The 23,845-nt window shown below is 45.7% G+C and overlaps 1 protein-coding gene across 1 annotated transcript in view; it reads left to right on the plus strand.

Moving 5' to 3' along the window:
• The window catches only part of LOC144502042 (epsin-3-like), an 82,360-nt gene that overhangs the window by 30,414 nt on the left and 28,101 nt on the right, over positions 1-23,845 (plus strand). The window contains exon 3 of the mRNA XM_078226053.1: positions 19,610-19,737. Coding sequence (XP_078082179.1) covers positions 19,610-19,737 — 128 coding nt within the window. The remainder of the gene's footprint in view (positions 1-19,609; positions 19,738-23,845) is intronic.

The following is a 23,845-nucleotide window of genomic DNA, read 5'->3' on the forward strand; positions in this document are numbered from 1 at the left end:
AAGGCATTCGATAAGGTGCCTCACAAAAGGTTGCTGCAGAAGATTGGGGCACACGGAGTTGGGGGTAGGGTGTTAACGTGGATTGGGGACTGGCTATCCAAGAGGAAGCAGAGAGTTGGAATAAATGGGTGCTTTTCTGGTTGGCAGATGGTGACTAGTGGCGTGCCGCAGGGATCGGTACTGGGGCCTCAACTGTTTACTATTTACTATTTACATAGATGATCTGGAGGAGGGGACTGAGTGTAGGGTAACAAAGTTTGCTAACGACACGAAGATAAGTGGGAAAGTGAATTGCGTGGAGGAAGCAGAAGGTCTGCAGAGAGATTTGAATAGGCTGAGTGAGTGGGCGAGGATCTGGCAGATGGAGTATAACATTGGCAAATGCGAGGTTATTCACTTTGGAAGAAATAATAGCAAATTGGATTATTATTTAAATGGAAAAAAATTACAACATGCTGCTGTGCAGAGGGACCTGGGGGTCCTTGTGTATGAGTCGCAAAAACTCAGTCTGCAAGTACGTCAGGTGATCAAGAAGGCAAATGGGATGTTGGCATTTATCGCGAGGGGGATAGAATATAAAAGCAGAGAAGTCTTGCTGCATCTGTACAAGGCATTGGTGAGGCCGCAGCTGGAATACTGTGTGCAGTTTTGGTCCCCTTACTTGCGAAAGGATATATTGGCCTTGGAGGGAGTGCAGAGAAGGTTCACCAGGTTGATACCAGAGATGAGGGGTGTAGATTATGAGGAGAGATTGAGCAGATTAGGTTTGTACTCGTTGGAGTTTAGAAGGCTGAGGGGTGATCTTATAGAGGCATATAAGATAATGAAGGGGCTGGATAGGGTAGAAGTGGAGAGATTCTTTCCACTTAGAAAGGAAGCTAGAACTAGAGGGCACAGCCTCAAAATAAAGGGGGGTCAGTTTGGGACAGAGTTGAGGAGGAACTTCTTCTCTCAGAGAGTGGTGAATCTCTGGAATTCTCTGCCCACTGAAGTGGTGGAGGCTACCTCGTTGAATATGTTTAAGTCACGGATAGATGGATTTCTGATCAGTAGGGGAATTAAGGGTTATGGGGAGCAGGCGGGTAAGTGGAACTGATTCACTTCAGATCAGCCATGATCTTATTGAATGGCGGGGCAGGCGTGAGGGGCTAGATGGCCAAATCCTGCTCCTATTTCTTATGTTCTTATGTTAACTCCTGAAGGTCCATACTCCTAGTCAACTTCCCTTCCAAATCCTGCAGTGCTGCATGTTAAAAACACTGAAACAAACGCCCTGTTTGTCCTGAGACTGGTCCTCAGAGGCACTCTGAGCTGTTGAAATAACCTGCAGCTGACAATGGCCGTGTAATCCTTCAGGGGCAGAGAGATTCCAGAGGCAATCCGATTGGCTATTTGGAGCCTGGTTTTCCCTTTTCCTGGTTGACTGATGCCTCAATTTAGCGGAAAATAAAAGTCATAGTTTAGGGAGTAACATACTGGCATGGTTAGAAGATTGGCTAGCTAACAGGAAACAGAGAGTAGGAATAAATGGGTCATTTTCTGGTTGACAGGATGTGACAAGTGGTGTGCCCACAGGGATCAGTGTTGGGGCCACAATTGTTTACAATTTATACTAATGATTTTGATGGTATGGTTGATAAATTTGCTGATGATACAAAGATATGTAGCAAAGTAAGTTGTGAAGAGGACATAAGGGGACTACAAAGGGACATAGATATATTAAGTGAGTGGGCAAGGATCTGGAAAATGGAGTATAATGTGGGAAAATGTGAAATTATCCATTTTGGCAGGAAGAATAAAAAAGAAACATATCTAAATATTGAGAGATTGCAGAGTTGAGGGATCTGGATGTCTTAGTGCATGAATTGCAAAAGGTTAGTATGCAGGTATAGCAAGTAATTAGGAAAGCCAATAGAATGTTATCATCTATTGTGAGGAGAATTGAATACGAATATGCTTCAGTTATACAGGTCATTTGAGAGACCACATCTGGAGTACTATGTACAGTATTTGTCTCCTTATTTAAGGAAGGATGTAAGTGTGTTGGAAACAGTTCAGAGAAGGCTTACTGGACTAATACCAGGAATGGGCAGGTTGTCTTTTGAGGAAACGTTGGACAGACTAGGCTTGTGTCCACTGGAGTTTAGAAGAGTAAGAGGCAACATGATCGGAACATGTAAGATTCTGAGGGGCCTTGACAGGATGAATTTGGAGAGTATGTATCCTCTTGTGGGAGAATCTAGGGGTCACAGTTTAAAAATAAGGGGTCACCCATTTATGAAAGAGGTGAAGGGAATTTCTTTCTCGTGAGGGTTGTGAGTCATGGAACACTTTTCCTCAAAAGGTGGTGGAAGCAGTCTTTGAATATTTTCAAGGAAGAGGTAGATAGATTCTTGATAAGCAAGAAGACGGAAGATTATTGGGGCTAGACAGGAATGTGGGGTCAAGTTTACAAGTTTACAATCAGATCAGCCATGATTTTATTGAATGATGGAGCCTACTCCTGCTCCTAATTTGTCTGTTTGTCTGTTTGTATTTTGACCCAGCAACAGTATGGGAATGGCGATATAGTTCCAAGTCAAGTCAGGATGGTGTATCGCTTGGAGGGGAACTTGCAGGTGATAGTGTTCCCATACATCTGCTTCCCTTGTCCTTCCAGTTGATAGAAGTCGTGGGTTTGGATGGTGCTGTCGAAGGAGCCTTGACGAGTTGTTGCAGCACGTTTTGTAGCTGGTACTCACTGCAGCCACTGTGCGTCAGTGGTGGAAGGAATGAACTTTTAAGGTGGTGAATGGGGTGTCAATCAAGTGGGCTACTTTGTCCTGGATGGTGTCGCATTTCTTGAGCATTAGAACTGCACATATCCAGGCAAGTGGAGAGCATTCCATCACACTCCTAACTTGTGCCTTGTAGGTAGTGCGCTGGCTTTGGGGGGTCAGGAGATGAGTTACTTTCTGCACAATTCCCAGTCTCTGACCTATTCTGGTGACCACAGTATATTTATATGGTTGGTGTGGCTCAGTTTCTGGTAAGTGGCGAACCTTAGGATGTTGGTGTGAGAGACAGTGATGATAATGCCATTGAATGTCAAGTGGTGCTGGTTAGATTATTTCTTGTTGGAGATGGTCATTGCCTGGCACTTGTGCGGCGCAAATGTTACTTGCCATTCAATGGCCCAGCCTGAAGGCTTTCCAGGTCTTGCTGCAGGAGAGCACCGATTGCTTCAGCTGCAATTAGGGGACACACACAGATGTCAAGGATGCCTGACACCAGCTTGACTCTCTCTCCTAATTTTATAAACAGGTGATTAAAAGTGGGCCAGTCTTGTGACCGATGCAAACCCGAGTAATTCAATGGTTAGCACTGCAGTCTCACAGCGCCAGGGACCTGGATCCAATTCTAGCCTTGGGTGACTGTCTGTGTGGAGTTTGTATGTTCCCCCTGTATTTGTGTGGGTTTCCTCCACGTACCCCGGCTCCCCTCCACATTCCAAAGATTTGTGGGTTAGGTGGATTGGCCATGCTAAATTGCCCCTCAGTGTCGGGGGACTAGCAGCATAACTACGTGGGGTTATGGATTAGGGCCTGGGTGGAATTGTTGTCCGTGCAGGCTCAATGAGCCAAATGGCCTCCTTCTGCACTGTAAAGATTCTATGATCTATGATAAAATTTTAAAAATATATATATAAATCCAATTACTGACTAATCCTAAATAAGTGGTGCCTTTCAAGTGTTGTAAGATTGTAGTTTTTGGTTGGATCCGTCAGTGAGTACTTTGATCTTCTATGTTTGGATTTTCTGGGGGACTGGAGGAGACTGGATGTCTTCATAAATGACAAAATTCCCTTTATCCGGGACCGGTTTATCTATGGAGGAAGCAGATTGAAACCGGCTGTTGCCCTGGATTAAATTCTCTTGGGCGAAAGAGGGTCGGCACCCTTAAGCACAACTGTGTCTCAGGTTATCCTATCTGTGCTGACCACCCCTGTTTCCCTGAGTTGCTGCCTGGGTCTCAATATAGAGGGAACTTTCAGTTCATTAACATGGAAAATGTCAATGCTCAGGAGTTCATTACTTTGTCAGTTTGGCACAGGGCTGGGGCCAGTTAAAACACACAACATTAAGGCATCCAGTATCAGACAGGTAGCCGAGCTGCTGAAAATCAGCCTATCCAGTTTAAAACTGGACAAATGGTCACCCTAGTTGCAAGTGTTACTGAACACCATGCAATTTGTTATTGGACTAGTAACCCAGGCGATGTGAGTTTGCCTGTCCAATAGTTTGAAAATTTGAATACAATTTTTTTTAAAATCTGGAACTATAAAGTCAGGATCGGTAAATGTGACCATGAAACTTCTGAATTGCCATAAAAACCAATGTGTTCAACAATGTCCTTTAGGGAAGGAATTCTGCCCCCTCTACCTGCTCTGACCTACATGTGGTTGACTCCCAACTGTTCTCGGAAATGGCTGAGCAAGCCAAACACTTTATTAAACTGCTACCAGCCCCAACACCACACATTCTCAGAGCAATTAGGGATGGGCAATAAATGCACAAAATCCCTTAAATAAAAGATCACTCTGGGGTCCTCCAAGTGATGTTTTTCTAATGCTCTCTCCAAGTAGTTTGGTGTCTACAGGACGCTTCATGTCCTCCTCTGTTTCGGATTGTATGATGGTGTGAATGAACTAAACTGTGTAGGATACGTTATGGGGGGCACATTGAAAATCATCTCTGAAATGGACCAGTGGCTTTCTCAATGAGAACTCAGAGCATTATAAAGCTCTGCGGATGGGACTTTGCATTTATTAAATAGATAATTATCCTTGACAGCAATGAATAAAACTTAATTGTACATGGGCAGCATAGCACCTCCAATACACAGGTTTAATAATAGACACTTATAACATAGGTCTCATTACACATTGGCTAAGAAAATTTCCTAAAGGACAACGAGCCAGTCAAATATGCACTCAAGTTGCCAGCTCAAAAAATTTCAAATGTTCCCTTATCAAAATATTGGGTGACTTTTTATAAAATAAAAAGTTAAATCTTTACTTCCAATCCAGGTGTCGTCACTGAGAACCCAGTCGATGATGGAAATGGTTCTACAAACACTGATTGAAGCTGTAACATCCTTCAGGGTCTGCAATTGAACATATGAGAGTCACTGATTAATCACTCTGAGATATTGGTTCAGTGAAAGAGATTCTCGTTTGGAAAATGGGTGTTTTTGAAGATATAGCTAAGTCTGGTCTCTGGATTGTAAATGGTTAAGAATTGGCATAAATCCCATTGGAATGGGAGATTACAACCCATTCTCAATTCCCTGTCAAAATCTAGTTCACGTAATTATTCGGGTCTAAGTGCTGATTTGAACAGTTGTAAGTAGGAATCAGAAAATTATATTCAAGTGAAAGTTACAAGACTGGAAACAATTCAAGGAACCCTGCAGGAGTCAGTGCTGGGGCCTCAACTTTTTACAATTTATATCAGTGACATGGATGAGAGGAGTGAAAGCATCGTAGCTAAATTTGCAGATGACACAAAGATAGGTAGGAAAGAATGTTGTGAAGAGGACATAAGGAGGGTGCAGATCAATATAAATAGGTTGAGAGAGTGAGCAGAAACAATGTCAGTTGGAGTATGATGTGGGAAAATGTGAAGTTGTTCACTTTGGCAGGAAGAGTAAAATGGCAGAGTATGAAACGGAGAATGGCTGCAGACTTCCGAGGTCGGAGGGATTTGGGTGTTCTCGTGCATGAGTCACAAAAAGTTAGTATGCTGGTAGAGCAAGTAATTAAGGAGGTTAATTAAATGCTATCCCTTATTATGAGAGGAACTGGAAATAAAAGTAGGATGTCATGCTTCAGTTATACAGGACATAGGTGAGACCACATCTTGAATACAGTGTGCAGTTTTGGTCTCTTTATTTAAGGAAGGATGCATTGGAAGCAATTTAGAATGGGTTGTCTTATGAGGAAAGTTTGGACAGTCTGGGCTTGTTTTCACTGAAGCTTAGAGTGAGGAGTGACTTGATTGAAATATACAAGATCCTGAATGGTTTTAACAAGATGGATGTGGAAAGGATGTTTCCTCTTGTGGTTGAGTCCAGAACCAGGGGGCACAGTTTTAAAATTAGGGGCCACACTTTTAGGACAGGGATGAAGAGAATTTTTTTCCTACAGATGATGGGGTGACCTTGGAACTCTCTGCCTGAGAAGCCGATGGTGGCAGAGTCATTGGATATTTTTAAGACAGATGTAGGTAGATTCTTGCTAGGGAAGTGAATCAAAGGTTATCAGGAGTAGATGGTAACGTGAAATTCAAAACATAAATAGATTGGCCACGATGTTATTGAATGGCAGAGCAGGCTCAAAGGGCCAAATGGCCTACCTCTGCTCATATTTCATACATTTCATAAGACAAAGTGTGTTTTTGGAATCCTTGTTCACTATTGAGGCCGTGTTTGCCGACCCTGAGGTGCATGGTAACAGCAGCTGTCCTTGCATTTGTCTCTCCATTGACCTCTATTTTCTCATGATGGTTATGTGTCCTGAAGATAGTAGAAATGGTCGGTGGTATCTTGGCAGATGCAGGCTTTTAAGTAATGCTGGTCCTCCATAATCCTGCCTCACATTCTGTCCCAGAGCTTGACAAAATGGGATTTAAGCGTCCAACTTTACAGCTAGACAGACATGGAGAGGTCTTAGTGACACTGCAGCTTCAGTGGAGGAAGACTCCCTGTGCTCTGACCAACATCCCTCAACCAACTTATAATCAAAACAGCTGCTGAGGAATTGAGTCAGTAACAAAGATGATACATCCTGAGAGGTTACACTGAAAGCATTGAACAGGATGAGCCTGAGAGGTGACTTATGGTGATCTTTAAGATTATGAAGGTATGTGATAGGCAATATATTTCCATTTGTGTGGAACTAGGGACCATAAATATAAATATGATGATATTAATAACAATTAATAGTAATTCATCTCTTGTGCTAAGTAAACAACAAAGAGCAGCAAACAAGGGTGGGAGTAGTTTATAGGCCACCAAACTGTAGTGGTAATGTTGGGCATGGTGTAAAGCAGGAAATTAGAGATGCATGTAATGTGGGAATACAATAATAATGGCTGACTTCAATTTACACACAGACTGGGTTAAGTAAATCAGCATCAATTGGTGGAGTATGTACATGATGGGTTTCTGGAGAAGTACATTGAGGAGCCAACTAAGGATTGGGCATATTATGGACTTAATGTTGTGTAATGAGAAAGGGCTAATTAATAACCTTGATGTAAAGGCGCCTTTGGGAAATAGTGACCATAAAATGATAAAATTTCACGTTAGGTTTGAATGTGATTTGGTCATTCTGAAATTAGATTCTTAAATCTGAAGAAAGGAAATCATGAAGGTCTGAGGGACAAGTTGGCTATGATGGATTGGAAAGATACAGTAGACAAGAAATAGCTAGTATTTAAAGGAACGCCAAGTTGTCTACAGCATATACATTCCTCCAAGGCACAAACATCTAAAGGGAAAGGTAAATCAACCGTGGTTAACAAAAGAATTTGAAGATTGCATTACATTAAAGGAAGTGGCTTATTAGGACGTCAGAAAAAGTGGTAAGTCTGAGGATTGGGAGCAATTTAGAATCCAGCAAAGGAGGACCAAAAAACTGATTAATAAAGAGAAAATAGAATATGAATGCAAACTAGCAAGGAACATAAAGGCAATCTGTAAAAGCTGCTCTTGGTTTGTGAAAAGGAAAGGGACAAATGTGGACCTCAAAAGGATTTGGACAGGCTAAGTGAATGGCCTGCAAGATGGCAGATGGAATATAATGTGAGTAAGTGTGAGATTATTTACTTTGTTAGAAATAACAAGGCAAAATATATTTTAAATGGGGAAGGTTGGGAATTTTGGTGTCCAAACGAACCTGAGTGTCCTTATTCATGAGTCACTAAAAGCTGGCATGCAGATGCAGCAGGCAATTAGGAAGACAAATGTTATGTTGACACTCATCATGACGGGATCTGAGTACAGGAATAAGGATGTTATATAGAGGCTTGGTGAGGCCTCACCTGGAGTATCGTGCACAATTTTAATCCCTTTATCTAAGGAAGGGTAGACTTGTCATAGAAGGAGTACATCACAGGGTCACTAGAATAATCTCTGGGATGGCAGGATTGTCTTTTGAGGAGAGACTGAGGAGATTGGGCCTGTATTCCTTAGAGTTTCAAAGAATGTGGCATAACCTAATTGAAATAGATGGATGAGATCCTAAATGAATATTTCTCATCAGTATTCACTGTTGAGAAAAGCATGGATGTTAGGGAACTTGGGGAAATAAATAGTGATGTCTTGAAGAGAGTACACATAACAGAGAAGGAGGTGCTGGAAGTCTTAAAGTGCATCAAGCTGATGAAGTGTATCCCAGGACATTGTGGGAGGCTAGGGAGGAAATTGCGGGTCCACTAGCAGAGATATTTCAATCATCGATACTCACAGGTGAGATTACCTGAAGATTGGAGGGTGGCAAATGTTGTGCCTTTGTTTAAGAAGGGCTGCAGGGAAAAACTTGGGAACTAGAGGCCAGTGAGCCTCACATCTATAGTGGGTAAGTTGTTGGAAGGTATTTTGAGAGACAGGATCTACAGGCATTTAGAGACGCAATGACTGATTAGGGACAGTCAGCATGGCTTTGTGAGTGGAAAATCATGTCTCACAAATTTGATTGAGTTTTTTGAAAGGGTAACCAAGAAGGTAGATGAGGGCAGTGCAGTTGATGTTGTCTAGATGGACTTTAACGAGGCCTTTGACAAGGTACCACATGGTAGGTTGTTGCATAAGGGTAAATCTCACGGGATCCAGGCTGAGGTCACCAAATGAATACAAAATTGGCTTGATGACAGAAGCCAAAGGTGGTTGTAGAGGGTTGTTTTTCAAACTGGAGGCTGTGATCAGCGGTGTGCCTCAGGGATCGGTGCTGGGTCCACTGTTATTTATCATTTTATATTAATGATTTGGATTGTAGGCATGGTTAGTAAGTTTGCAGATGACACCAAGATTGGTGGCATAGTGGACAGGGAAGAAGGTTATCCAGGATTGCAACGGGATCTTGATCAGTTGGGCCAGTGGGCTGACAAATGGCAGATGGAGTTTAATTTAGATAAATGCGAGGTGATACATTTTGTTAGATCAAACCAAGGCAGGACTTATTGAGTTGATGGTAGGGCGTTGGAGAGAGTTATAGAACAAAGAGATCTAGGGGTACAGGTTCATAGCTCCTTGAAAGTGGAGTCACAGGTGGACAGAATGGTGAAGAAAGCATTTGGCATGCTTGGTTTCATTGGTCAGAACATTGAATACAGGAGTTAGGACGTCTTATTGAAGTTGTACAAGACATTGATAAGGCCCCACTTGGAATACTATGTACAGTTCTGATCACCCTATTATATAGAAAGGATATTATTAAACTAGAAAGATTGCAGAAAAGATTTACTAGGATGCTACCGGGACTTGATGGTTTGAGTTATAAGGAGAGGCTGGATATACTGAGACGTTTTTCTCTGGAGCGTAGGAGGCTTGGAGAGGTTGCATAAGGTTATAGAGGTCTATAAAATAATGAGAAGCATAGATCAGCTAGATAGTCAATATCTTTTCCCAAAGGTAAGGGAGCCTAAAACTAGAGGACATAGGTTTAAGGTGAGAGGGGAGAGATACAAAAGGGTCCAGAGGGGCAATTTTTTCACAGAGGGTGGTGAGTGTCTGGAACGAGCTGCCAGAGGTAGTAGTAGTGGCAGATACAATTTTGTCTTTTTAAAAATGTTTAGACAGTTACATCGGTAAGACGGGTATAGAGGGATATGGGCCAAATGCGGACAATTGGGACTAACATAGGGGTTAAAAAAGGGGCGGCATGGACAAGTTGTGCCGAGGGGCCTGTTTCCATGCTGTAAACCTCTATGACTCTATGAAATTTACAAAATTCTTACAGGGTACATCAGGGTGAAAATAGATCAGATGAGTCAGGAGAGATCATAATCTCAGGATAAGGGGTCGGCCATTAAAGACTAAGAAGAGGAGGAATTTTGTCAGTCAGAGTGTGGTGAACATTTGGAATTCTCTACCTCCAGAGGGCTGTGGAAGCTCAATCATTGGGCATGTTCAAGGCAGGAATCGATAGGTTTCTGGAGACCAGTGACATCAAGAGAGAGTGTGGGAAACTGGCATTGAGGTAAATGATCAAATTGAATGGCGGAGCAGCATCAACAGGCCACATGGCCTACTCCTGTTCCTATATCCCTATGACACCCAAAGCCTGGCCACCATCTACAAGGCACAAGTCAGGAGTGACTTGGTTACAGACCAGTAACTTTTTGTTTAAAGTAGACAAAGTTTGACATCCCAGAAGTCACTAAGAATAAAGCCACAAGATTCCACGGTTTAAACAGACAAAATAAACTTAATCATACAAAGTCAAAAAAAAACAATTTACAATATCTGTCTTATGCTCTAACATTCAGAATTAACATGAAGTAAAGATGAACTAACAGGCAAACTGTGGTTGAAAATACCACATTGCACATTAAATGGCAGGTGTGACCCCAGGACAGATTCCACAGATTTCTGAACAACCCACCCAGATATCCGAGATAACTGTGAGTCACAAAATTTATTAAACTCTGCCTCTCTCATGATGGATTGCAACACTTCACTTTTGAAGATTTAGCCTCTGAATTCCCTGAAAAGCTGTTCTGATGCAGACTGCTCATCTCAAAATGGTTCAGTCTCTTCTCCTGAAACTGCGTTCCATGGGATTCACAAAACTGCACCCCCATCTCTAATTTCGGGCACACTCCGAACTTTTTCACAGACTGCTAGCTTCACTAAGCTGGCACAGCCCCAGATTTCTCTGAACTCCAGCTTTCCGGCTGCACTGAGCTATAAATAGCTCTGAGGGCTTCTGTGAGAACTGCAAACCATACACGGTCCAAACTGCAGCCAACCGTCAACTGCACCGAATGGTTCCCGGGGCTTCACTGAGCACTAACTGCCTGGAACCTGCAAACAACAGCGTATTCTTGGTATCCAGCCTCTTCCTCTGCTGCAGAAGTCTCACTCTCCCAGCAAAGACAGAGATAAACTGAAACCACAGAACCTTCCTAAGCTCCACCCATCTCCATGATGCTGTGGCCTTTCAATGTTTTTAAACAAATTTAGCTCTAATTCCCAAAACAAATATGTCTCTGGGCTGCACTTCTCTGCAATCAGTGTAGACATCATGTCTCCAGCTAAGTAAGCCCACCTGCTGTTTAATACATCCCTCTGTTCTACCATGACTCTGTTAACTTCCGAACTGCTGATTCTTGAGATGTTTTGGCAATCTCTAAAGCCCAGCATTTTAGTTAGCTAACCCTTTACAACTTTAATTTTCCCAGAACTGAGCATTACCCCTTTAAAGATTTAACATGGACCCTGAATGAGATGATCATTGTAACATGGGCTGCAGCAATTCAGGAAGGCTGTCGCTCTTCTCTGGGGTAGTAAATGCTAACCTACCAGGGATGCTCATGTTTATAGTTCTACAAATTAATAAAAAATAAATCCAATAGGAAATTCTGGAGAAATTTCTTTAGCCAGAGATGGTTCATATGTGGAACTCGTTGTCGCAGGGGACAACTGAAATGAAGACTGTCGATGTATTTAATAAGCGATTAGATAAACACGAGAGGAAAAAGAATAGAAATCATGCTGATTGGGTTTGGTGAGATGTGATAGAAGGAAGCACATATTCAGCATAAACACCCAAATAGTCCAGTTAGTCCCAATAGCTTGTTTCTGTGTATTCAATGTTGTTCCGTGTAATTCTATGTAACACCACAAAAATCAGATTACAAGGTAAGATACTGCATGGGTTGGCACAGTACAAGTTACACAAGGAGTAATTCTCCCTCTACACTACCCCCATCAAACACACTCAGAGCAGGTGCAGCACGGGGTTAGATACAGAGTAAAGCTCCCGCTGCACTGTCCCATCAAATACTCCCAGGACAGGTACAGCAAGGGTTTGATACAGGGTAAAGCTCCCTCTGCATTGTCCCATCAAATACTCCCAGCATAGTTACAGCGCAGAGTTAGATACAGAGTAAAGCTCCCTCTACATGTCTCCATTAAACACTCCCAGATAGGTACAGCACAGGGTTGGGTACAAAGTACAGCTCCTTCTACACTGTCCCATCAAACACTCCCCGGGCAGGTACAGCATGGATGAGTGAATGTGAACAAAGGGACATAAAATTTAGATCGAAGCTGTTCAGGAATGACAGCGTACTTTTTCACACACACACTCGTGGAAACCTGAAACTCTCTCCCAAAAGATTGTGGATGTTTTGGAATAATTGGATCTTTCAAGACCGATATTTCGGAATTGGGAATTGAAGTACATATCAGCCCTGTTCTGACTGAATGATGGAAAAAGCTGTAGGGGCTGAATGATCTCCTCCTGTTCCTGTATAACTCATATTGCTTTCTCACTGGCTGCTCCCTCACTCTCTGGGCGGTATCTTGAGCCCGCATTCACTGTCTGCGAGATTGCCGGCGAGGACTCAAGATCCAGAGGTTGCAATGCTGGCCAGCGAAAACCTGACTTTGGATCTTCCCTGCCCCTCGCTAGCGACATCATCAGGTTCACTCCCATAACTGGCATGAACCTGCTGTTTGCATGTATTTCAATATAATTAAACCATCCCCCTCACTGTATCTGGGCCCCTCGCCATATCTTCAAACCTGTCATAGCCATCTTACCCAGGTGCGCATAGGTAAGTATAGTCCCTGGGGGATGAGGGACATGACCAGGCAGTGCCCTGGCACTGGTTAGCACTGCTAGGTTGCCACCAGCAGTGGGGGGGTGGGGGGCAGGAAGGAGCCGATGATCGTGAGAAAGGGTGAAGTAAAGGGGGCATAACTGCGGGTGGGGGGAGGGAGCAGTGGGGGGGGGGGTGGGAGAGAAGGGGCCGATGATTGCAGGGGGTGGTCCAGGTGAATGCTGGCTCTGATCAGGAGTGGGGAGGGGAGCCCCTGATGCCTCCATGGTAGGGTGGGGGGTAGGTTTATTGCCGTTCTGATTGGGGCACCCTTTAAAGATGACGCCCTGATCTCTGAGCAGCTGGGCTTTGCCAGTGTGTTTAGGTCCCGCCCCCTGTATGACGACATGAATCGCACCCCCTTGATTTTTCTTTTGGCAAAGCTTGGTAGAATCTGAAGAGAAAACCGACTGATTTCCCTGGGGAGAAACATGCTGGTTTTCTTGCCAGAAACAACAATGTGCCATTTGTTTGGTAAGATTTGACCTTCTGGTTTGTGTTGTCCTTTACTCTGTCATTGGAAGCAGACACCTCCGCTCCTCCATTGTTGCATCTGTTAATAAGGCTCCCACTGCCCACCCCAGTCTGACAGGCAGCCCCAACCCAGGCCTAACTCATTGCTGTCTAATACCCCGTAGCCCCTTCCCATATTGAGCTATCAAAGAGAATGAAACTGAGATTACCTCGTGTTTATTGTTCCATGTCTGCACGCTCAGCTCATTTCATCAATATACACAGGGATGGAGCAACATACTCGGGCTTAGGGACAACGAGGAGATTTCACAATCCACGCTGACAGAGGTCACTGACCGAGATTGAAGTGAACTTTAATTCTGTGTTCAGTGCGTGGGTTTCTTGGCCTTTGTCAGTGTTTGTTCCTTTTCTACAATTCCAACTGTTTTTCTGGGAACAAAAGAGCGAGGTCCGCCCAATGACCAACCTGGTGCTCGCATGATATAAGCCGACAAAGCAAGACCGAGGTGCATTTCTATAGTACCTGCCACTACCTCAGGACAACCTAAGTGCTTTACAGCCAATGGTGACTTCTTGAAGCAGAGTCACTGTTGTAATGTAGGAAACATGATCATCAATTTGTACACAGCAAGATCCCACAAACAGTAACCAGGTAATTGTTTCTGGTGATATTGGTTGAGGGATAAATATTGGTCGAGCCACCGGGGAGAACTCCCATAATATAATTTGAATAGCACCCTCAGACTCCACTGAGAAGGCTGACGAAAGAAGGCACCTCTGACAACACAGCGCTCCCTCAGTCCTGCGCTGCAGTGTCAGCCAGATTACAGACTCCAGTCTGTGTGAACCTTTAGATAAAGTCAGATTGGGGTTATTCTAACTTCACTCAATTTTCACTGAAAATTGACTCTGAATTTCCCAGCGATGTGGCATCCACATGACACTCCCTGGCCCTGGGCGTTCAGTTGCTATGTTCAAAGGGCACCGGTACAAAGATCAGGAAACAGGTTCACAGTCAATCCCTGCACCATTTCGCTTCAGTTTTATTTCCTCCTTTCCGCAGAGGAGGAGCATTTGGGAAATTGCTGCAAAGGTTTTTGGCGTTGTGTAGCATCATTATTTTCAGTGAAATCCTTGAGATTTTGGGGAAAGCGGAGTGTTAGTTATTGGGACTTCCACTGCAGAATCTGTTCATCCACTTTCCCTGGCAGCAGCTGGGTGGCACTTTGCCAATCTTGTCAATTCTCACAAACCACACCGGGCAGCATCTTCCCTTCATTTTTCTCTGGAATTTATTTCCCTCTTCCTCCCTTCAGCCTCGATCAAGCTGTCAACATCCTGGAATGAACCCAGCATCCTGACTTGGAACTGCGTCCCCGTTCCTTAAGTCACTGGGTCAAACTCCTGGAACTGCCACCCTAAAAGTACTGTGAGTGTACCTACACCACTGCAATGCTTCAAGAAGACAGCTCACCATCACCGTCTCAAGGGCAATTCAGAAACTAATGCTGGCCGAGCCAGTGATGCTCACATCTCCTCATGAATACAGGAATAGATTACAAGAGCAAGGAAGTTAAGTTAAATCTTTATAAAACACTGGTTAGACCTCAGCTTGAGTATAGAGTCATAGTCATAGAATCATAGAGCCATACAGTGCCAAAAAGGCCCTTCGGCAAGTCTGTACTGGTAAAATCTACCACTAAAACAAAGAACAAAGGGCTAATCCCATTTATTTTTTTCAAATCTGGGCACCACGCTTTAGAAAGGATGTTGAGGCCTTAAAGGGGGCGTAGAAGAGATTTACTAGAATGGTATCAAGAATGAGGGACTTCAGTGATATGAGTTGAGAAACTGGGTTTTCTCCTTGGAGCAGAGAAGGTTTAAGACAGATTTAAAAGAAGTGTTGAAAATCGTGAGGGGTTTTGATCGTCTTAATGAGGAGAAACTATTGACGGTGGCAGGAGGGTAACCAGATTGAAGGTGAGGTGGCGAAAGATTTTTTAATGCAGCGAGTAGTTGTGACCTGGAGTGCACTGCCTGAAATGGAGGTGGAAGCAGACTTGATTAAAATTTTTAAAAGGGAATTAAATAAATATTTGAGTGGAAAACATTTTCAGAGGAAAGTGCAGAGTAGTGAGATTAATTAGATAGATCAACCATGGAGCTAGCACCAGACCAAGGGGCTGAATGGCCTTCTTCCATCTTTTATCATTTCATGATTCTGCTATGTGAACTTGGGCAGCTCTAACTGTTTGGATTTCCAGTGATTGATAGGCCCAGTATTCCTTCAGTTTATTGCAGAGAATAGTTCCGAATTGGTGACAATTTCTGTGAATTGCGGGTTGACCATTACTTTTACAAAATAAAACATGTATTTTTGTTTATTTTCAACACTTTTTTGTCTTAACAATTATTGACCTCAATTGTTAATTCTTTTGATTAAAGAATTCCCCCAACCTCTCAAGCACACACTGTACCCCATCCAACTCTCATTAAAAGATCCAGTGGTCTGCTGGGTTATGAATTCCCTGGGTGAAATGTTTCTGTTCTCTGACTTTTTTCCTTCCTCAATGTTTGTGAGAGTTTGATCTTTGATGGTCCATTGTCACTGAGTCCTTGATTAAGCAGCTTCTCCTTGGGGCTGAGTCAAACCGGACTGTAGCGTGAATTCTCCAGTCCAGTCAGTGAGCAACGTGTGTGACTTTGTGTTGACATCAGCAGCTGCTGAATCAGGTAATGCAATCTCGCTGCTGAGTTGAGGGCCATCGGGCAGCAGGGGGAGGCACAACGGTTAAATTGTAGGAAGTCCTAGGAGTAACGTCTGGTAGCTCCTGAGGTAATTTATAGGTGGCCGTGATAATGATTTACAAAGAACAAAGAAAATTACAGCACAGGAACAGGCCCTTTGGCCCTCCAAGCCTGCACCGACTATGCGGCCCGACTTAACTAAAACCCCCTACCCTTCCGGGGACCATATCCCTCTATTCCCATCTCATTCATGTATTTGTCAAGGCGCCCCTTAAAAGTCACTACCATATCCGCTTCCACTACCTCCCCTGGCAACGAGTTCCAGGCACCCACCACACTCTGTGTAAAAAAAAAATCTGTCTCGTACATCTCTTTTAAACCTTGCCCCTCACACCTTAAACGTATGCCCCCTAGTAATTGACTCTTCCACCCTGGGAAAAAGCTTCTGACTATCCATTCTATCCATACCTCTCATAATCTTGTAGACTTCTTTCAGGTCTCCCCTCAACCTCCGTCGCTCCAGTGAGAACAAACCAAGTTTCTCCAACCTCTCCTCATAGCTAATGCCCTCCATACCAGGCAACATCCTGGTAAATCTTTTCTGTACCCTCTCCAAAGCCTCCACATCCTTCTGGTAGTGTGGCGGATGTGGACTCTGAGGACTTCCTAAAGATTAACCCCATAACCAACAGGGAATTGGGAGGGAATCAGCCTCTGGATGAAGATAAATAGGCAAAAGGGAAATAGACAAAAGGCGGGTAACTACAGGCCGGTTAGCTTAACGTCTGTAGTTGGGAAAGTGCTGGAATCCATCATTAAGAAGAAATAGCAGGCCATCTGGATAAGAATGGTTCGATTAAGCAGACGCGGCATGGATTCATGAGAGGAAAGTCGTGCTTGACGAACTTGTTGGATTTTTATGAAGATGTGACTAGTGCGGTTGACGGAGGGGAACCGGTGGATGCGGTGTTTTTGGATTTCCATAAGGTGTTTGATAAGGTGCCTCACAAAAGGTTGCTGAAGAAGATTGGGTCACACGGAGTTGGGGGTAGGGTGTTAGCGTGGATTGGGGATTGGCTATCCGACAGGAAGCAGAGAGTCGGAATAAATGGGTGCTTTTCTGGTTGGCAGATGGTAACTAGTGGCGTGCCGCAGGGATCGGTACTGGGGCCTCAACTATTTACCATTTATATATGGAGGAGGGGACTGAGTGTAGGGTAACAAAGTTTGCAGACGACACAAAGATAAGTGGAAAAGTGAATCATGTGGAGGGCGTAGAAGGTCTGCAGAGAGATTTGGACAGGCTGAGTGAAGGGGCGAGGATCTGGCAGATGGAGTATAACATTGACAAATGCGAGGTTATTCACTTTGGAAGAAATAATAGCAAATTGGATTATTATCTAAATGGAAAAAAATTACAACATGCTACTGTGCAAAGGGACCTGGGGGTCCTTGTGCATGAGACGCAAAAACCCAGTCTGCAGGTGCAACAGGTGATCAAAAAGGCAAATGGGATGTTGGCCTATATCGCAAGGGGGATAGAATATAAAAGCAGAGATGTCTTGCTGCATCTGTACAGGGCATTGGTGAGGCTGCAGCTGGAATACTGTGTGCAGTATTGGTCCCCTTATTTGCTGAAGGATATATTGGCCTTGGAGGGAGTGCAGAGAAGGTTCACCAGGTTGATACCAGAGATGAGGGGTGTTGATTATGAGGAGAGACTGAGCAGATTGGGTTTGTACTCGTTGGAATTTAGAAGGCTGAGGGGGGGATCTTATAGAGACCTATAAGATAATGAAGGGGCTGGATAGGGTAGAGGTGGAGAGATTCTTTCCACTTAGAAAGGAAGCTAGAACTAGAGGGCACAGCCTCAAAATAAAGGGGGGTCAGTTTAGGACAGAGTTGAGGAGGAACTTCTTCTCTCAGAGGGTTGTGAATCTCTGGAATTCTCTGCCCACTGAAGTGGTGGAGGCTACCTCGTTGAATATGTTTAAATCACGGATAGATGGATTCCTGATCGGTAAGGGAATTAGGGGTTATAGGGATCAGGCGGGTAAGTGGAACTGATCCACTTCAGATCAGCCATGATCTTATTGAATGGCGGGGCAGGCTCGAGGGACTAGATGGCCGACTCCTGCTCCTATTTCTTATGTTCTTATAAGATTGACAGCAGTGTCCATCAACCACAAGCTGCAGTTGAAGAGTCATTGGAAAACCACCAATCAGTGCTGAGGAAGGTTGCGAGTGAGTTTGGTTGAGCTGTTTCATGTCCAACCAAGCTCATTGTTGAAGGATCACATCCTTGTGGCTCTGAGTGCAAAGGAAATGTCCCACAGTTCTGTACATTGGCTAGTTTAAAAACCAGCCTCTGGCTGAAAATGTATACAGTTCGAACCCGGAAAGTAAATGAAAATAAACAAGGCTTTTAAATGGAGTAAAAACAGAAAATGCTGTTAAATCTCAGCAGGTTTGGCAGCATTTGTGGAGAGAGAAAGTCCATATAATTCACCTTTCAAATCATACAGGCCCAAAACATTCGCCGGAACTCTATGCCTTGCCCACCACAGAATCGGAGCGGGCAAGGGGCGGACAACGGGAGTGTCCGCTGACCTTGGGTGGGGATTTCCGGTCTCGCTCGAGCGAGGCTATCAAATCCCGCCCATTATCCCTGTTATCCTCTCTCCACAGAGCCTGACCGAGTATTTCCAGTATTTTCTGTTTTTATTTCAGATTTCCTGCATCTGCAATATTTTGCTTTTAAACCCATAAGTTTGGATCTGTATTCTTATTTCACCATTTTACGGTTTTTGTCCCTCCTGGAAATGGAGGTTAGTTTTACCGTTATTCACTGCAGTGCAAAGTTCAAGTGGAATAGAGGATTCAGCACTGACTCTCCGACAGTGCAGCGTCCCTCAGTACTGATCCTCTGACAATGCAGCACTCCCTCAGTGCTGATCCTCTGGCAGTGCAGCACTCCCTCAGTACTGACTCTCCGACAGTGCAGCACTCCCTCAGTACTGATTCTCCGACAGTGCAGCACTCCCTCAGTACTGATTCTCCGACAGTGCAGCACTCCCTCAGTACTGATTCTCCGACAGTGCAGCACTCCCTCAGTACTGATTCTCCGACAGTGCAGCACTCCCTCAGTACTGATTCTCCGACAGTGCAGCACTCCCTCAGTACTGATTCTCCGACAGTGCAGCAGTCCCTCAGTACTGATTCTCCTCCGACAGTGGTTCGGAGGGTTCAATCTATTTAAGAGAATGGTGCAGAAATGTCATTGAATTGAGAGTCAGTGGTTTATATCTGCTGTCTTCAGTAAGAAGGATGTCTTAAAGGATTGCTAACTCTGACCCCTGCATCAGACTCCTGCCATTGGTCACCCGACATGTCAATCATCACAGAGCCCCGCCTTCAGATGGTTTATCAATGTGTTCTTGTTTTGAGACTTGGAAGCCTGCTCACTCTGGCCAGATGTTTGAATACTGATGTTATTCTGTTCCCCGTGTATTTTGCAGCTTCTTCCTCATCTCCAAGGTTTAATCCAGATCTGGAGCAGGCCAGACCCCACACCAGCGGTGAGGAGGAGTTGCAGTTACAGCTCGCACTGGCCATGAGCAGAGAGGAAGCGGAGAAGGCAACACAGGTAAAGCAATCTTCAAGGCACAGCTTCCTTTACCCAACATCAGTTAATACTTGACTGTTCCCAACCCACAGAATGTACACATCTGCCACATTAATTGCTAGAGTTTTACAATTATACACCCTGAATGGTTAACAGTCAGCCCTCCGAGTCAGAGGAATGGCAAGTCAGTACCAAGGGAGTGCTGCACTGTCAGAGGGTCAGTACTGAGGGATTGCTGCACTGTCAGAGGGTCAGTACTGAGGGAGTGCTGCACTGTCGGAGGGTCAGTACTGAGGGAGTGCTACACTGTCAGAGGGTCGGTACTGAGGGATTGCTGCACTGTCAGAGGGTCAGTACTGAGGGAGTGCCGCACTGTTGGAGGGTCAGTACTGAGGGAGTGCTGCACTGTCAGAGGGTCAGTATTGAGGGAGTGCTGCACTGTCGGAGGGTCAGTACTGAGGGAGTGCTGCACTGTCGGAAGGTCAGTACTGAGGGAGTGCTGCACTGTCGGAGGGTCAGTACTGAGAGAGTGCCGCAGTGTTGGAGGATCAGTACTGAGGGAGTGCCGCAGTGTTGGAGGGTCAGTACTGAGGGAGTGCCGCAGTGTTGGAGGGTCAGTACTGAGGGAGTGCCTCAGTGTTGGCTGGTCAGTACTGAGGGAGTGCCTCAGTGTTGGAGGGTCAGTACTGAGGGAGTGCCTCAGTGTTGGAGGGTCAGTACTGAGGGAGTGCCTCAGTGTTGGAGGGTCAGTACTGAGGGAGTGCCTCAGTGTTGGAGGGTCAGTACTGAGGGAGTGCCTCAGTGTTGGAGGGTCAGTACTGAGGGAGTGCCTCAGTGTTGGAGGGTCAGTACTGAGGGAGTGCCTCAGTGTTGGAGGGTCAGTACTGAGGGAGTGCCTCAGTGTTGGAGGGTCAGTACTGAGGGAGTGTCGCAGTGTTGGAGTGTCAGTACTGAGGGAGTGCAGCAGTGTCGGAGGGTGAGTACTGAGGGAGTGCAGCAGTGTCGGAGGGTCAGTACTGAGGGAGTGCCTCAGTGTTGGAGGGTCAGTACTGAGGGAGTGCCGCAGTGTTGGAGGGTCAGTACTGAGGGAGTGCCGCACTGTCAGTCAGCACTTAGGGAGCGTCCCACTGTTGGAGGGTCAGTACTGAGAGAACACTACACTATTGGATGTTCAGTACTGAGGGAGTGCCACAGTGTTGGAGGGTCAGTACTGAGGGAGTGCCTCAGTGTTGGAGGGTCAGTACTGAGGGAGTGCTGCACTGTTGGAGCTCCTGTCTTTCGGTTGAAGTGTTAAGCTTGGGCATTTTCTGTCCTCTCAGGTGGATGTAAAGACGTTATTTTGAAGGAGAGGGAGTTATTCTCAGTGTCCGGGTCAATATTTATTCCTCAATTAATTTCACAGCAACCATTATCAGTCAGCACCCAGTCAGCTAGCGAGAGCACAGCAGTCAGAGAGAGAGAGTTGGCATTGACTGGTGACTTAGAAAGTTGGCACTGAGCGGTCAGTCAGAGAGAGGGAGCTGGCACTGAGCGTTTATCATAGAAACCCTACAGTGCAGAAAGAGGCCATTTGGACCATCGAGTCTGCACCGACCACAATCCAACCCAGGCCTTACCCCCATATCCCTACACATTTACCCGCTAATCCCTCTAACCTACGCATCTCAGGACACTAAGGGGCAATTTTAGCATGGCCAATCAACCTAACCCACACATCTTTGGACTGTGGGAGGAAACCGGAGCACCTGGAGGAAACCCATGCAGACACGAGGAGAATGTGCAAACTCCACACAGACAATGACCCAAGCCGGGAATCGAACCCAGGTCCCTGGAGCTGTGAAGCAGCAGTGCGAACCACTGTGCTACCGTGCTGCCCCAAAGTTGGCACTGAGCGGTCAGTCAGAGAGAGGGAGCTGGCACTGAGCGGTCAGTCAGAGAGGTAGCTGGCACTGAGCGGTCAGTCAGAGAGGTAGCTGGCACTGAGCGGTCAGTCAGAGAGAGAGAGAACTGGTACTGAGCGGTCAGTCAGAGAGAGAGGGAGCTGGCGCTGAGTGGTCAGTGAGAGAGAGAGAGCTGGCACTGAGCGGTCAATCAGAGAGAGAGAGAGAGCTGGCACTGAGCGGTCAGTCAGAGAGAGAGAGTTGGCACTGAGCGGTCAGTCAGAGAGAGAGAGAGTTGGCACTGAGCGGTCAGTCAGAGAGGGAGAGGGGGAGCTGGCACTGAGCGGTCAGTCAGAGAGGGAGAGGTGGAGCTGGCATTGAGCGGTCAGTCAGAGGGAGGGAGCTGGCACTGAGCGGTCAGTCAGAGAGAGAGAGTTGGCACTGAGCGGTCAGTCAGAGAGGGAGAGGGGGAGCTGGCACTGAGCAGTCAGTCAGAGAGGGAGAGGGGGAGCTGGCATTGAGCGGTCAGTCAGAGGGAGGGAGCTGGCACTGAGCGGTCAGTCAGAGAGAGGGAGAGAGGGGGAGCTGGCACTGAGCGGTCATGATGTGGAGATGCCGGCGTTGGACTGGGGTGAACACAGTAAGAAGTCTCACAACACCAGGTTAAAGTCCAACAGGTTTATTTGGTAGCAAATACCATAAAGTTTCGGAGCTCTGCTCCTTCGTCAGATGGAGTGGAAATGTGCTCTCAAACAGTGCACAGACACAAAATCAAGTTACAGAATACTGATTAGAATGCGAATCTCTACAGCCAGCCAGGTCTTAAAGGTACAGATAATGTGGGTGGACGGAGCATTAAACACAGGTTAAAGAGATGTGTATTGTCTCCAGACAGAACAGCTAGTGAGATTCTGCAAGCCCAGGAGGCAAGCTGTGGGGGTTACTGATAATGTGACATAAATCCAACATCCCCGGTTTAGGCCGTCCTCATGTGTGCGGAACTTGGCTATCAGTTTCTGCTCAGCGACTCTGCGCTGTCGTGTGTCGTGAAGGCCGCCTTGGGGAACGCTTACCTGAAGATCCATGGCTGAATGCTCGTGACCGCTGAAGTGCTTCCCCACAGGAAGAGAACAGTCTTGCCTGGTGATTGTTGAGCGGTGTTCATTCATCCATTGTCGTAGCGTCTGCATGGTTTCCCCAATGTACCATGCCTCAGGACATCCTTTCCTGCAGCGTATCAGGTAGACAATGTTGGCCGAGTTGCAAGAGTAGGTACCGTGTACCTGGTAGATGGTGTTCTCACGTGAGATGATGGCATCTGTGTCGATGATCCGGCACGTCTTGCAGAGGTTGCTGTGGCAGGGTTGTGTGGTGTCGTGGTCACTGTTCTCCTGAAGGCTGGGTAGTTTGCTGCAGACAATGGTCTGTTTGAGGGTTGTGTGGTTGTTTGAAGGCAAGAAGTGGGGGTGTGGGGATGGCCTTGGTGAGATGTTCATCTTCATCAATGACATGTTGAAGGCTCCGGAGGAGATGCTGTAGCTTCTCCGCTCCGGGGAAGTACTGGACGACGAAGGGTACTCTGTCCACAGTGTCCCGTGTTTGTCTTCTGAGGAGGTCGGTGCGGCTTTTCGCTGTGGCGCATCGGAACTGTTGATCGATGAGTCGAGCGCCATATCCTGTTCTTATGAGGGCATCTTTCAGCGTCTGGAGGTGTCTGTTGCGATCCTCCTCATCCGAGCAGATCCTGTGTATACAGAGGGCTTGTCCGTAGGGGATGGCTTCTTTAACGTGTTTAGGGTGGAAGCTGGAGAAGTGGAGCATCGTGAGGTTATCCGTGGGCTTGCGGTACAGTGAGGTGCTGAGGTGACCGTCCTTAATGGAGATGCGTGTGTCCAAGAATGCAACCGATTCTGGAGAGTAGTCCATGGTGAGTCTGATGGTGGGATGGTACTTGTTGATGTCATCATATAGTTGTTTCAGTGATTGCTCACCATGACTCCAAAGGAAGAAAATATCATCGATGTATCTAGTGTATAGCATCGGTTGAAGGTCCTGTGCAGTGAAGAAGTCTTGTTTGAACCTGTGCATGAAGATGTTGGCATATTGAGGTGCGAATTTGGTCCCCATGGCTGTTCCGTGTATCTGGATGAAGAACTGGTTGTTGAAGGTGAAGACATTGTGGTCCAGAATGAAGCGGATGAGTTGTAAAATTGCATCTGGAAACTGGCAGTTGACGGCATTGAGTACTG

The sequence above is a fragment of the Mustelus asterias genome, chromosome 12 (genome assembly GCF_964213995.1).
Source record: "Mustelus asterias chromosome 12, sMusAst1.hap1.1, whole genome shotgun sequence".
Lineage (NCBI taxonomy): Eukaryota > Metazoa > Chordata > Chondrichthyes > Carcharhiniformes > Triakidae > Mustelus > Mustelus asterias.